This window comes from Electrona antarctica, assembly GCF_951216825.1.
Source record: "Electrona antarctica genome assembly, chromosome: 1".
NCBI lineage: Eukaryota > Metazoa > Chordata > Actinopteri > Myctophiformes > Myctophidae > Electrona > Electrona antarctica.
In genome coordinates, this window is record NC_136806.1 from 46,279,319 (window position 1) to 46,294,607 (window position 15,289).

Below are 15,289 nucleotides of genomic sequence, written 5' to 3' on the forward strand. Positions count from 1 at the left end.
GATACCTCCCCTTGGGGTCTCCTGATAGATGGATTTGCAGGCCTGTTTTGAAAGAAGCCATGGAGGCATAAATACTCCATAATACAGTATTTAGTTATGCTTTGCATTAAAGCAATTCCAACAGAACACAGAAATGTGGCTGGTTGGCCATTAGAACCAGCAAAAGCATCATGCAAATGCATACACTATCTCTTAATAAATTATACATGAATGCATAATCATTGAATCAAGTATTCAAAACAATACAAGATTAAAATAATAAACAGAGCTGAGAACCACTCATATTCTCATATTACACATTTCTACACCCTGGAGAACCACCAGAAGTAATCACCCTTTGCTCTCCTGTCAGATGCCATAACCTGGTTGAAGCCTGTACCCCCAACTCCTGTCCAGGACAATTTGACTGCAAGTACTCCGAGGGCTTGATCCACTGCGACCCTCTGCCTCAGGTGAGTTCAGTCTACCAGAATAGAGACAAGCCTCATGCCTCAAGAGTTATCCACTGCAAGCTCATAACGTGTCATCGTGACGCATTCGTTGTGAGCTTGCAGATCGGCAACTCATGAGTGGTGCAGTCACTCCAAGGAACAGTAATGTGTGTCCCTTTGTATGTGTGTTTAAATACTAAGAATAGAGAGTGGTTACATTGAATTGAAAACAATGGGTCCTTATTACACAATGGGTCCACCCACAATGGGTATACAAAAAAATCACACCCGTGTGAACTGAGTGGTGCAACTCCCCCCCCCCCCCCCCCCCCCCTCTCTCTCTCATTAGCAGGCAACAGTGCAGCCCTATCTTTCTCTCTCTGTTTCTGGCACAACAGCGCCGCTATTGCCCCTACTGGTACTCATAGTCACACACATAGGTTAACACACAGTCACATAGGTTAACACGGACATTGCTGTTCCTTGGAGTGGTTGCACCACTCAAAAACAGGGAAAACAAAGACACAATAAAAAAACAGAGATAGCCTATGTGACTATTTTCACTCCAGACAGTCCTGATTATTATCAGGACTGTCTGGATATCCCTGATTATGTGCCCCAGGTATTTAAACTTTTTTACAACCTCTAAGACTTCACCTGCCAAAGAGAAAGAGAGAAAGGTGAGCTTTTGGTCATTTTATTGTATTTCATCGGTCGCCCTTTGATCTTTAGATCAAAGGGCTAAGTACCGATGAAATACTGCTCTCATATTGATGTTTGCCTTGGGTTTAACTACAATTACATTTCAAACTGGCATCCCTAATTTGGGCATGTCATTAAAGGTGGACAACTGGACATTTTAAGAAAAGAAAATAGCAGATCTACGGACTCACCAATGTGTTGCAACGCATAGTCTATTTTCCCTGTTTGTCATACGACAGCGGGTATAGTGTATAGTGTCAGTATGTCAATCAATCATCCAATCAATCAATATGTGTGCCTCTCAGGTGTCTCCAGTGATTGGATATGTGGAGATCATGGAGATATCGGCCAGTGTTCTAGGTTTACTCCTCCTGGTGGCTGTGTTTGTCTGCATCAGGAAACGTTACGTTCAGCAGAACAAGAAGAAACCAGCATGTGTCCAGGACTCCAACGGGTAAGAGCAGAAAGCACAGATCTGCAAACAATGTGGCAAACCTAGTATGTATGCAGTGGTGGAAAGTACATTTACTTAAGTACTTTACATAAGTACAGTTTTGAGGTATTTGTACTTTACTTGAGTATTTCCAATTTCCAATAGTATTACTTCTACTCCTCTACATCTTGGATCAAAATATTGTACTTTTACTCCACTACATTTATTTGACAACTTTAGTGACTATAGTTACAATTTACAATTTAGGCATTTAGCAGACTTAGTTACTTTGTAGATTTGTATTATTATTACAAAACATACATTAACCACTTCAGCCCCATATACATCGTGAGCTTGTAGATCTGCTATTTTCAAAAATATTTGTATACATTTGAAAACTTGACATGGGATGTTATGCATGTGTACTTTTCATTTTGGTACTGGTACATTTGGTACTGGTACATTTTGATGCCAATACCTTTGTACTTTTACTCATGTCAATTTTGAATAACGGACTTGCAGTATTGATACTTTTACTTAACATTTAAAAAAATTTGAGTACTTTTTCCACCACTGCCTGGCCCTATACTGTACTGTATGTTCTCTGTGGGTTTAGGCTGAGCTCACACCTTTCATGCAATTCTCTGTGCTCGTTGGGTGTTGTGTCATGGCCGCCCAGCGGCCCAATGCATTTCCAATGCATTCCCCTCCCCCTCACACAACATTGTGTTGTGTGAGGGGGAGGGGCGCAGTCGTGCGCCCCTCCCCCTCACACAACACAATGTTGGGTCAAACCATGTGACCTCCATTGGAAATGCATTGGGCCGCTGGGCGGCCATGACACAACACCCAACGAGCACAGAGAATTGCATTAACCGTGTGAGTGCACCCTTCGTCTTTATAACCAGGAACTCAAATCTGAGTCTTTTTGTCTTTCTTTCACTGCAGCTTTCCCTTCATATCGTCTTTCAGGTGAATTGAATTCACACATAGGAATTGAAATGTAAAAAATAATAATATATAACCCGACTGTATTTATTTAAAAAATAAATAAATACAAAAAATAGAATAAAATAAACATATGAGAAACAACAATAAAATGAAGATTATTTTAATTAAGATTATTCTTATTAAGAAATAATTGAAGATTGAATCTTATTCATATTCACAGCTACTTCCAGCCCAATCTGACCAAGGGCATCATGGTCAACAACCACCAGCTGAATCCCATTGAGATGAACTCACTTGGCTCCGTCAGCGACCTGGACCACACGCCGTTTCGCTCACTCCGCCCCCGCAGTCAGATCGGCCCGCCGAGAGGAGGGGGAGGAGGGGGAGGAGGGGGAGGAGGGGGAGGAGGGGTCATCTCCCCGAAGACACAGTGCCCAGTTGTGTGCAGTGTGGCCCCCAACTTCCCCGCACGACCTCCCTCCAGTTCCGATAATGACTCCATCAGGAAGCATCACAGGGACTATGAAGGTAGGACACCGTACGGAAATGTGGAAAACTCGCCAGCAAATATGTTGTTATTCATGTACGGTAGTTGACGCCTCATTCATACAGACTGATGCCTTTATTCACAGTACGGACTCTCAGAAAGAACGGTCTTGTTTCGAACAAAAATTTATTCGCTTTATCACTGCGTAATATTCAAGAGAAAAAATATATTTTTGCGGGAGAATTAATTGCATAAAAGAAAGACTGGTGTCTAAAAGGCCTTACACAAGCATACCAAATACAGGTTTATTACTTCATTGTCTGTGGCCCTACAAAGGCCGTTTTTATGCGCTCTTAAATGCCAAAGTTGATGACATTGGAGTAGTTGTCACAACAGTTTGGCCTATAGGGGTGAGAGCAACCGTCCCATATGCAATAGGTCCCGCATTAAATTCCCACTATAGCTGGTCTTGTCAAAGGAACAATAACTCCGTCACCAGATCCACCTTCAACCACCTAAAAAAAACAGTCTCCAGCCATCACTGTCTCAGGCATGGCTGAGACTCTCATCCATGCCTTCATCACCTCCCATCACGACTATTGCAATGGAGTCCTGTTCGGGGTTCCTAACCCTGGCCAAGTTCCAGTTTGTGCAAAACTCAGCTGCCAGGGTTCTCACCCCCACACCAAGCCCTGGCAGCACATCACCGTTATCCACCTGTATTGGCAGGTTCAATTCCATATCACCTTGACATCTCTTCGTGCCCTTGTCCTCCAGTATACCTGTCTGATCTCCTACAACATAATCTTATTACTGTATCTCTCAAACCTACGCACCAGAATGCAATTTTTTGGTGACAGGGCCTTCAATGCGGCAGACTCCCACCCTCCCGATAGAGATTAGCAATGCCCGAACACAGATTTAAGTCTGCCTTCCTCTATAAATCGAAGTTATTATTAAAGCACCCTCGAGCCAGTAAGAAAACAAGACTAAACAAGCCTAGTGTAGTGGGACCCTGGTTACAGATGGCTGATATTGGAACATTCTCGGAAAATGAAACCTCTGACTTCTCTCTTATTTGTGATCTAATCTCTGTTCTGTTCTCGAATTCCCAAAATGTTCTGTTCCCAAATGAGTGTGTAGGGTAGGGTGGGTGATGGATGATTTAAGCAATCACACCTGGTCAAACTAGACTCTGAGCACCTGTATTAAGCTAATTGATACACACAGGATGCAGGATACAAACAAGCAATCCCCGTACACACTTGACAGAGAGCCTCCGATATGACATATTAGTTATATCTATTCTTGTTATTATTATTTTTTTTCTGTGTGGGGAAATACCTTGAGGTTACATCTAGGTTATATCTACTGTAAGCTAAGTTTACATCATCTTGTTTTTCTGGAAATAGACTCTGAGAGGAAATCCTGTCATGATGACTAGGGGCCCGAATCACCTGATTCACTAAGCTGTTTACACCCATATTTTGGGTGTAAAGGAATTTTCCAAACTTCCCACTTTAGTAGTCTACTCTAGAATAAGGAATTCTAATGACATAAACCAAGCTTTGGTCCCATGTAAGTCTGCATCCGAGGAGACTTGAGAAAGAGCGGCTATCCAAAGTTCCTTTACACCCTAAATATGTATACACCCCAGAATGAGGAAATGGGAGAGAGGCACATTGCTGTCTGTTCACAGACTTCGCAGGTTCATCCCTATGTTCTCCGGGTTCTGTATTCCCCGCTTACCACAGGGTTAGGAAACATAGAACATAGACAACATGGAACATAGAACCCTGTCCCCCCACCATAGAACGGGTTAGGAAACATAGAACATACACACCATGGAACATAGAACCCTGTCCCCCCCACCATAGAACGGGTTAGGAAACATAGAACATACACAAGGTGGAACATAGAACCCTGTCCCCCCACCATAGAACGGGTTAGGAAACATAGAACATACACAAGGTGGAACATAGAACCCTGTCCCCCCACCATAGAACGGGTTAGGAAACATAGAACATACACAAGGTGGAACATAGAACCCTGTCCCCCCACCATAGAACATACACAGTGTGGAACATAGAACCCTGTCCCCCCACCATAGAACATACACAAGGTGGAACATAGAACCCTGTCCCCCCACCATAGAACATACACAGTGTGGAACATAGAACCCTGTCCCCCCACCATAGAACATACACAAGGTGGAACATAGAACCCTGTTTCCCCACCATAGAACATACACAAGGTGGAACATAGAACCCTGTCCTCCCACCATAGAACATACACAAGGTGGAACATAGAACCCTGTCCCCCCACCATAGAACATACACAGTGTGGAACATAGAACCCTGTCCCCCCACCATAGAACATACACAAGGTGGAACATAGAACCCTGTTCCCCCACCATAGAACATACACAAGGTGGAACATAGAACCCTGTCCCCCCACCATAGAACATACACAAGGTGGAACATAGAACCCTGTCCCCCACCATAGAACATACACACCGTGGAACATAGAACCCTGTCCCCCCACCATAGAACATACACAAGGTGGAACATAGAACCCTGTCCCCCCACCATAGAACATACACAACGTGGAACATAGAACCGCCATCCGACGAGTGGCTTTGACGGTGTAATTTCTTCAATCAGACCAGTTTGATGCCTGTGTTTATTTTAGGGGATCACCTGATTCACTAAGCTGTTTACACCCATATTTTGGGTGTAAAGGAATTTTTCAAACTTCCCACGTTAGTAGTCTACTCTAGAATAAGGAATTCTAATGACATAAACCAAGCTTTGGTCCCATGTAAGTCTGCATCCGAGGAGACTTGAGAAAGAGCGGCTATCCAAAGTTCCTTTACACCCTAAATATGTATACACCCCAGAATGAGGAAATGGGAGAGAGGCACATTGCTGTCTGTTCACAGACTTCGCAGGTTCATCCCTATGTTCTCCGGGTTCTGTGTTCCCCGCTTACCACAGGGTTAGGAAACATAGAACATAGACAAGGTGGAACATAGAACCCTGTCCCCCCACCATAGAACGGGTTAGGAAACATAGAACATACACACCGTGGAACATAGAACCCTGTCCCCCCACCATAGAACATACACAAGGTGGAACATAGAACCCTGTCCCCCCACCATAGAACATACACAAGGTGGAACATAGAACCCTGTCCCCCCACCATAGAACATACACAAGGTGGAACATAGAACCCTGTCCCCCCACCATAGAACCGCCATCCGACGAGTGGCTTTGACGGTGTAATTTCTTCAATCAGACCAGTTTGATGCCTGTGTTTTTTTTTGTATGCGTTAAAACTGATTGGCCAATAAGAAATTGCATTGGACGATAGTTTGCTCACTGCACGAGTGAGTGATTGTCGTGACTCATATCTCATATCTCCACTCAATCAGTTGAGTGGAGATACATTATGTTCCACAATTCCCACCGCTATTGTTTTCCGGCTGCGTAAGACAACTGTAGCTCAAGGTCATTTGTAGGCATTTAATGCAGCTATGCACTCATAGCAGCTCATCATGGAAACACAAGACATTGATTAAATTCTTGCACACGCTCACAGATCAAGGCGTGCTGTGCGAGTCCTGATACGGTCAGGAAATAACAAAGACATTCCTCTTTGTTTCATCTTCCCTGTAAATTTGCCTTTCTCTCTCTCCGTCTCAATCTTTTTCCCTTTGTTATATTCAGTTTTATTCCATCTCTCTTATGCAGAGATGATTCTTCTTTAATTGTAAACTAAACTTTTGTTTACTTTCTCTGCGACACAATTGTATGTATTTTTAGGCCATTTGAATTTGATATTTGATAAATGAAATTCAGAAAACAGTCTGTTTTCAAAAAATACTATTTAGAAATGGTGCCGTGCGTAAGCTCCGCATGTGAATCATTTATTTTACGCAAGTGCTGTATTTTTTGGCATGTCTGTGGGGGTTACGCAGCCCTTGACCCCGGCCTTCAGAGGGAAAAAAAACAGTAAATACGGAACCCGTGGGGCGGAGGAATTGTGGGTGTCCTAGCTGCTATGCCCGCGGTACGGTACGGTTCCGTTCCGTCCCCAGTGTAGCCCGGCCCTTAGAATCCTGCCCTAAAAACAGAAGCCATAAATACATATTTATAATAAAAAGGGAAAAGTTGACTGACTCCAATATAACAGATGTTCCAGTACTACTTATTCCAGTTCACAGAAGAACCATCCTAATATAAATGCACCACGTCTCTGTTTCTACGTGTGTACGTCTGTAAATCCACGTAACTTGAGAACCGTTTGCCCCACCGACTTCAAATTTGTCACACACGTTCCACACCGCCACATGGAGTGCCGTGCCCGGTATCAAGTCCGTCGGATCGCCGGTTGTCCAGAACCAGCACAAAAGCCTCTGCCCGGGCCAGGCATGGCACCACAGGGGGGCTGGAGGGGACTAACCCCCCTCAACCCAACCTCCTTGCCCCCTCATATGAAAAAAAGTGTTTTTTCTTTGGTTTTTTTTATAATTCTTCTTTTTTTTCTTTTGTAATGTCTGATGTGAAGGAATGTGTTGCTATTTTCTTTCTTGAGATAATGGATGGCTTTGAGCCATAATTTCGAGGCATTAACCTCAATAGACCTGCCAAGGACCTAGCCCAGGACCTCAAATTTGAGGTCCTGGGATGACGTCCACCTTCATGAAAGTGCTGCAGTTACACTTTTCGCCAGTAGGTAGTGACAGCTTCAATGTTGGATAGCCTTACTGGGGGCTTGGTGCACGTCTGTAATCCACGTAACTCGAGAACCGTTAGCACCAACTTCAAATTTGACACAGGCATTCCACACCACCACAGGGAGTGCAGTGCCCGGTCACGAGTCGGTTAGATACACGGTTGTCCAGAACCACCACAAAAGGCTCTGGTCAGGCCCTGCCAGTGGACCTCACCTGTAGATTCCATGACGTCGCATTGAGATTAGGCAACACACTTCATATTTGGGCATGCCCGACACAGAACTCCATATATAGGAATAAAGGGACACAGAGAGACGGATACAGAAATCTCCATATATGGGCATAAAAGGAACAAAGACAGATGGGTGGAATGGGTACTCTGACACGGGTACAACGGGTATTGCATAGCCGTGGGATCTCCAACTTCGATCGTTACCGACTCGGTGCTCACAGCTGCTTTTAATGAAACAAATGAAACAAACCAAAAAGATTATAGGAGGATTATGTTGAGTGCTGTAAAAAGCTTATGCACTGTCTCTCTCTCCTCAGTCTACCCAGCACTGTCTCTCTCTCTCCTCAGTCTTATGCACTGTCTCTCTCTCCTCAGTCTACCCAGCAGACCCTGATCACTGTCTCTCTCTCCTCAGTCTACCCAGCAGACCCTGATTACTACGGCCGCCCCACCATCAGAGAGTTCCCCCAGTTCGACATCGTGGAGGACCTCCCCCACTCCGCCACCTCCACCATGGACTCGCGCAGGAACTCCCGCTTTGGCGGCTTCCCGTTCCCCCTGGATCGCTGTGACCGCCGCGCGCCCCTGCCACCCTGCTACAGCAACCAGAACCTGGATGACTTCCTGGGTCCCGACGGGCACCCACTGCCCAGCACCCAGTGCCCCAACGAGTACACCGCTATCAGCTACTACCCCGCCAGGCAGCATGCCCGCAGTCTGGACAACGTGTCCGGAGGCTACAAGAGACTCAGCATGCGTCTGAGTGTGGCCATGCCGTCCTACGCCGAGCAGACCAGTCCTCCGCCACCGGTGGCGGAGGACACGGACCCCGCCCAGGCCCAAGCGGCGGCTGGTGCGGGACGGAAACCGCGGAGCTATGCAGGCTCAGATATGGTGGAGAGCGACTATGGGAGCTGCGAGGAGGTCATGTTTTAAACTGGTTGGTTTGGGGTTTGTGTTCAGAGCCGAGTTGTCCCCCCCCGACAAACATTTAGTGCAAGAAATACCACACAGGCGCACTCTTTTGTCGTGACCGTGACTTCAAATCCGGTCTGCGCCCGTATCGCATGTTATCCCCACTTAGTTGTCACTTTGGTTTCATTGCTCTCACCTTGCATGCATTTCATAATTTAGTTTGTACCGTGAACGCAGACGCCATCTGCTTCCCACACTCTAAGGCAGCTTGTGTGTACAAGCACACACTCACCGAAACAGAAAACTTTGATATTGGTGGCCATGCTTTGAAGCAGTCCCACAGAGCTTCCCAATGGCTCACCTCAGTCTGGTGGATGTCTCGAGCAGAGGATGAAAGATATGGAGTTATTAATGAACACCGTCTCACGGACAGACGGACAGACGGACTGGGGGCAGTTGTGATACGGGGGAGGGGTGTGGGGGGCGGGGGGCACTCAGGATATGGTTATCTATGCAGTAAGATGAGGATGAACAGGAGAAGTTAATTGTCTCAAAGACACTGGAAGCACTAGCTGATTTGGCTGTGAATTGTTTGAACAGTATTACCAAATGTGAAACAAACAAGAAAATCTGTTTATCTGTGCACGAATGAAGACCTCCTCTTCAGCACCGGTAGAAAACTAAATCAACCTCTCGGAGGACGGCCGACCTGTTCATAATAATGTGATCCCGACACGCAGAACGTTGGCTCCCTGTTTGGCTGTTGACTCTTTCTACTCCATTTAATCTGTCAAATTGGCCAACCCACTCTCCAGACAACTTTTTAAGCACTGTCAGACGGAATATTTCATCTCACAACAGGTAGATGGGCGTGTAGATGGACTTGACGCCCCTTTCTTTAACATGAAGTGCTTATATTTATTGAAAAAGTGGGGGCAGGATCACGCTTTTTTAGGGCTTCTGTCCATTACACTTTTGTGTTTAGCCTCTTGTGCTATTGAACTTGAACAGATTAAATTAGAGCCTACGGCAAAATGAAGACTAGGAAAGTCAAAGTGGGATAATAAAGATGACCTTGAAGAACGTGGATCTACCAACTCATGACTCATGATGCGACGTATTGTGAGATTCTTCTATTTTTTAAATTGTTTTAAATGTTTTGTTTTCACCTTACAGTATGACATGCCTAAAGTTGGGATTCCAAGAGCCTGTGATTTAATGATAGCTAAATTAGACACACTTTTTTCCATTTCCACGGTTTTAGAAATGCAAGGTTTCCACCCGACAGCAACGATAATATGGTTGCTGGAGATGGAGATGTACAAAGTGAAAGTGCTGCTGCCGGGGAAGTATTGTGATATTCTTCTAACCACAGCGTCATAAGAAATGTCACATTGATTTAACACTGACACGCACCTTTCACCAGAGCTGTTGTATTACACCGAGGACTTGCTACCATGACAACGTGTCATGTTCACAAGTTCACATTACATCTATTTCATTCATGAAAAATGAAAAAAAAATCATATGAGAATGCAATAGATAGGCCCATAGCCTCTGAATCAAATTCAGCAATGGCACACAAGATGTTAATCCTGTATATAGTGTTTTGTTTTGTTTTGTTTTGTTTTGTTTTGTTTTCCAAATATTTCTAATCCAAACCTGCATTTCCTGCAGGCTAAACATTACACGGACATCAGGTTGCTCAGTTTATCTATCTACAGTGTAGTTGTAATGAGAGAGGGCTGGAACCTCGGAATCCAAATGAAAGCCATTAACAACCAAACAAATACAGACAATATTATGTTTGTGGTGAAATGTGTTTTATATTTGAACTCTTCAGTTAATTCGTGTTAAATAGATGGCAGTATTTCCTTTGAAGAGATCTTCGAATTTGTGAGAAAAAACTTTGTTGTTGACTAGTGATAAAAGGAAAACCTAATTCGGTGTAATTTGCATCGTTAGAGAAATGTCTATGCAGCCATTTAAATTGTGTGAATATGCAAGTTACTGTACAGTATAATACAAATATATATATATATATATCAAAGTTTGTTTTTATAAGATGTTTATGTACAGTACACAGTGCAGTTAAAACCTCAATGTGTTGTTTAAATAGTACTTATGTGCATTCAAATGTTTTCTTTTTTTAAATATACAGTCCCCCATAAAGGGAGAAATAAAGTGCACAGTACAGATAAGAAACAAATGGAAAAGATCACCTTTATTAATAATTAGCCAAGCAGGAAAACAGAGACTGGAAGACCCGGGCCAAACAGTGTGTTTGTAGTTGTTGTACCCTGTGGGGAATACTGCAGTGGTGGGGTTTACAACAGTGGCATGTTTCGGGGTTACTTGCTCAAACACAGAAACATATTAGCCTCGCGTAGCCAGCCCTCAATCTGCCTTTACAATGCATATTGCCCCACAGAGTGACATTAGTATGGCTACCTGAGGCTAGAAACATATAGACTAAATGTTCAGATGTTTCTTTTAGTTAACTGAACTTTTTCCAAGTATGCTGCTGCCCACTCATCTGTTACCTTAACAACAAACCATAAAAACATATATATTAAGTTTATTAACTCCCACTGGCCTCAAATACGGACTACTTTAACCACATGAACCCTGTAGCGTCTCTAATCTGGGGCGGAAATCTATTTACTCTATACTGGGTACCAGGACACTGACAATGTATAGGGTTGAAGTGGTTATCTTGCCTCTATTGCTTCAGCTGCATCACACGTACACACACACACGCACGCACGTGCGCGTGCCGAAAGACTTGAAAGAAAAAAGTTTGATCTGGTCTTTGTGTAATTTCCTTTCTCACTTTATTTGTAGCCTAATATCCCTGAATGCCTAGCCAGTATAACGCAAGTCAGCCCCGCGGTTGGAATATCCCAACATCGCTGTTTGTATGCTTATTGTGTTTGTGGCTCACTGCACTGAATGCAGAATGTCAGATGCTAGTTCACCACTTTCCATGTTTGTGGTTTGTCTGTGAAGAGAATTGTCTGTCTTCGTACAATATATTCATCCGTGTACAAAACGACAGACTGTAATCTCTCTTAATTCATAGATAAATATCTGTATCTGGGTTTTGCTGTTGTAAAGTTGTTGTCTATGTGTTTGTGTTACATGAGTTAACTTGTATGAATGTATTGAATGTATCGGACTTAATTTTAGTTTTTTAGATTCATTTAAGTTGTTTATTTTGTATCAATGTGGGTCCACTCCCATGTTTTGCTGTGTTGTTTCTCTATGAGAGATTTTTTTTAACAAGATGTCGTATTACATTTTGCTTTTCCATATTGTAAAGAAAATATGATTAAAGATATGATCTTATATATAATTAATGTGATATCAAAGTATTTTAAATACATTATGTTATGTCATTATCTCCGTACTTCGTCTGTGTACAGCTAATCTCTGGGACCGTTGGCCCGATCGACATGAAAGTGTGCACACACACTTCCTGGAGGCCAGAGCAGCCTCTGCCTCTGCCCCACCAAGCTTGTCGATCTGATCACTATATATATTTTTTTCTTCTGGAAAAGCTTTGAATTCTGGAAAAGCTTTTGAACGCACGCACGCACGCACACACGCACGCACACACAATATGTACACAGCCACATATAAAGTGAGATATGTATGTGTGCAGGCGTGAATAAATACATAAATGGGCATGCCTATGTATATACATGAACACAAACATGATACGTTTCCCCACAGGGATGGAGGCACACACACTGAACAGAACATAATGATGTTTTTACCTGCTAGGGAACAACAGTGAGACAATGTACTTTTCATTCTGCAAAGGTTACAAAATGATAGGCACATAGGCCACTCAATGGAGCATATAGGCACAGCACAGAGTGCTGTGTGTGTGTGTGTGTGTGTGTGTGTGTGTGTGTGTGTGTGTGTGTGTGTGTGTGTGTGTGTGTGTGTGTGTGTGTGTGTGTGTGTGTGTGTGTGTGTGTGTGTGTGTGTGTGTGTGTGCATACAGGACATGCGTGTGACATGTGTGCATACAGTACATGTGTGCATACAATTGTGTGTAAAAACGTGAATGTGAGGCATATGGGTAAAGGGCGGGGTAAGGTTCCTGCCCACCACCACAGAGACTGGGGTTCTATTCCTCCACAGTCCCTCTGGCATGGCCGGGTGTACACTACACTGGCCCCTTTTCAACTAAACAACTTTGGTTCTAGAACTGGCTCCGGAAAAGGGACCAGACTGTCATAGAACAGGGCAGGGCAAGACTCCTTGGTAAGGAAGAGTGAGGGAGTGTGACTCTCAAGATATTGTACAGTGCAAACCTACAGCCAGGCTCAGGTGATTGCTTGTATTAGTGTTAGGGTGTTATCAGTGGAAATGGTAAGATCCTGCAGGGGGCAGGACTTTCCAGGGAACAAGAGAAGCTTGTCATGTCTGCATATTGCTTGAGGTGGTGGGAACTGGGAAGTAATCCACTGTGAGACGTCAGGCATGCAGTGATGCTCTCTCTCTCTGTCTCTCTCTCTCTCTCACCATGCGTTACAGAAGGAAGAAGGAAAAACTGTTCAGTATTGTCTGCATAACTATAATTCACCATCAAGGACAACACCATCAGTCAGGATGCATTTTAACCGGTTTATTATGAGAAATGAAACGAATGAAACGAAACAAATGAATGTGTGCGAGGCTTGATTAATGTAGTTCTTCCGGTTGCTGAAGGCGCTGTGGAGAAGCTCCATAGAGACTCCACTGTAACACATTGGCATGACATGACGATGCCCTCGGGGCCCTATGGAGAAAAGAGGAAGACAAGCAGAGTGGGAGGCAGGGAAGGCCTGGTGCAGAATGTGAGAGCGAAAGCGAAAACATTTGTATTGAGGTGTGGTCCTGCCCCTAAAATGCTGTTAATACACTGGTCTGGTTCTCAATGTCGGGTCCGGGGACCACCAGCGGTCCAAATGCACCCTTACGACGCCATAGAAGACATTATAGAAGCACCATAGAACTCAAGCGAACTTAGGCCACGAGAGACAGCACAGAGGGAGCGACGAGCAAGTTGCAGTGTCGAATGTTGCGAAGTTCACTTGAGCCGACTCAGCCCCATCCGAGTTGCGACCCAATAGGCATAGTAAATCCTCATCCATACATGGTCCCCCTCTACAATGAACACAGCTGCGCGCTCCCTAGCCATAGAGTTATATAATCTAGAGACCAGACAACCCCGCCCCCAGCTTTTAATTTCAATGGAAGTTGCTCAGTGGCGTTTGAAGCACTGCCGGAAGTACCACTGTTGGCTATTCGCGGCTTCAACATTGGCCAGCCGCCCCTACCCCATGCACTTACGGCCCGTCTCACCCAATCACAAGCCGCAGCACTCCTTCCAGCCCCTCCCAAACCGGGGCAGAAAACAGGGTCGCGGCCAGGCGTCTCCCTCAGTCAGCAGCCAGCTCAGGTGTGTCCAGCTGCTCCGGATCGTGATCAAGTCAGGCTGCCAAATAAGCTGCTGAGAACCGGGGTGCCTGACGCTATTAAAAACTGTAGTTCTCTATATGCTGTACAGAATTTCCAATATTATAGATCTGTGTTCTTCAGGCTAACTTTGTTCTCTGTTTTGTTCCAGCCACTCAGAATCTCCCCTCAAATCTCCTTTTACCCCTATTCTTTGAGACACCCATATGGGTATTGTGGGGCGTGGCCAAATCGGCCATTATTGTTTAGGTTTAGGGAAGCTGCTCCATTGGAATTGCATTACGGATCCTACAATTTGTTACATTTAATGTATTTCTTTATTTTTTGTCCTACAGCCACACTGTGTTCAACTATTGTAGAGCTGGGAGCTGCAAAACAGCAGCACTGTAAGAAATAATACAAATGGACTTTTTCCTTGTTCCCCAGTCACGAAAAGGAACCGGAGAGAAAATGACATACATACATACATACATACATACATGCTTTTGCCTTTTTTAAAACCTTACCCATTTTAACCAAATACATACATACATACAATCTTCTCAATCTGTTAGCAGGCATGCAGTCATTTGGATGGTAGCTGGTATGCTCAAATCAAATCCGGCTCGCCATGAAATGTTCGGATATCCCGCCTGTAGGCCTACCGCCGCCCCCAAAGTCCAATGAGGTCGCCATGAAAAGCCTTGACTCCCGACCACATATCATGACGTTTTGGGGGCCGCCCTAGTGTAGCGGATAGAGCATATGCCCCTCATACGGAAGGTTGTGGGTTCGAACCCTGCCTGGGGTTGGCGTCAGCAAGGGCATGTGGTCGCAACGGGTTCCCAACGCCAAATCAAATGGGTTCAGATCTGAGCCAACTCAGCCAAGTCTCTGAGGATGCGTGTCTGAAGCCTGTCCTGGACAGGAATCTCTGGATGTGAAAGCT

At 44.5% G+C, this 15,289-nt stretch overlaps 1 protein-coding gene across 1 annotated transcript in view; it reads left to right on the plus strand.

Annotated features, from left to right (window-relative positions):
* fat2 (FAT atypical cadherin 2) overlaps positions 1-9,330 on the plus strand; it is a gene marked incomplete at its 5' end in the record, with an annotated part of 88,444 nt that extends 79,114 nt beyond the window's left edge. Inside the window, 5 exons of the mRNA XM_079497184.1 lie at positions 353-452; positions 1,439-1,587; positions 2,515-2,538; positions 2,738-3,045; positions 8,390-9,330. Coding sequence (XP_079353310.1) covers positions 353-452; positions 1,439-1,587; positions 2,515-2,538; positions 2,738-3,045; positions 8,390-8,910 — 1,102 coding nt within the window. The 3' untranslated portion in view covers positions 8,911-9,330. The remainder of the gene's footprint in view (positions 1-352; positions 453-1,438; positions 1,588-2,514; positions 2,539-2,737; positions 3,046-8,389) is intronic.
* Positions 9,331-15,289: the final 5,959 nt, after the last annotated feature.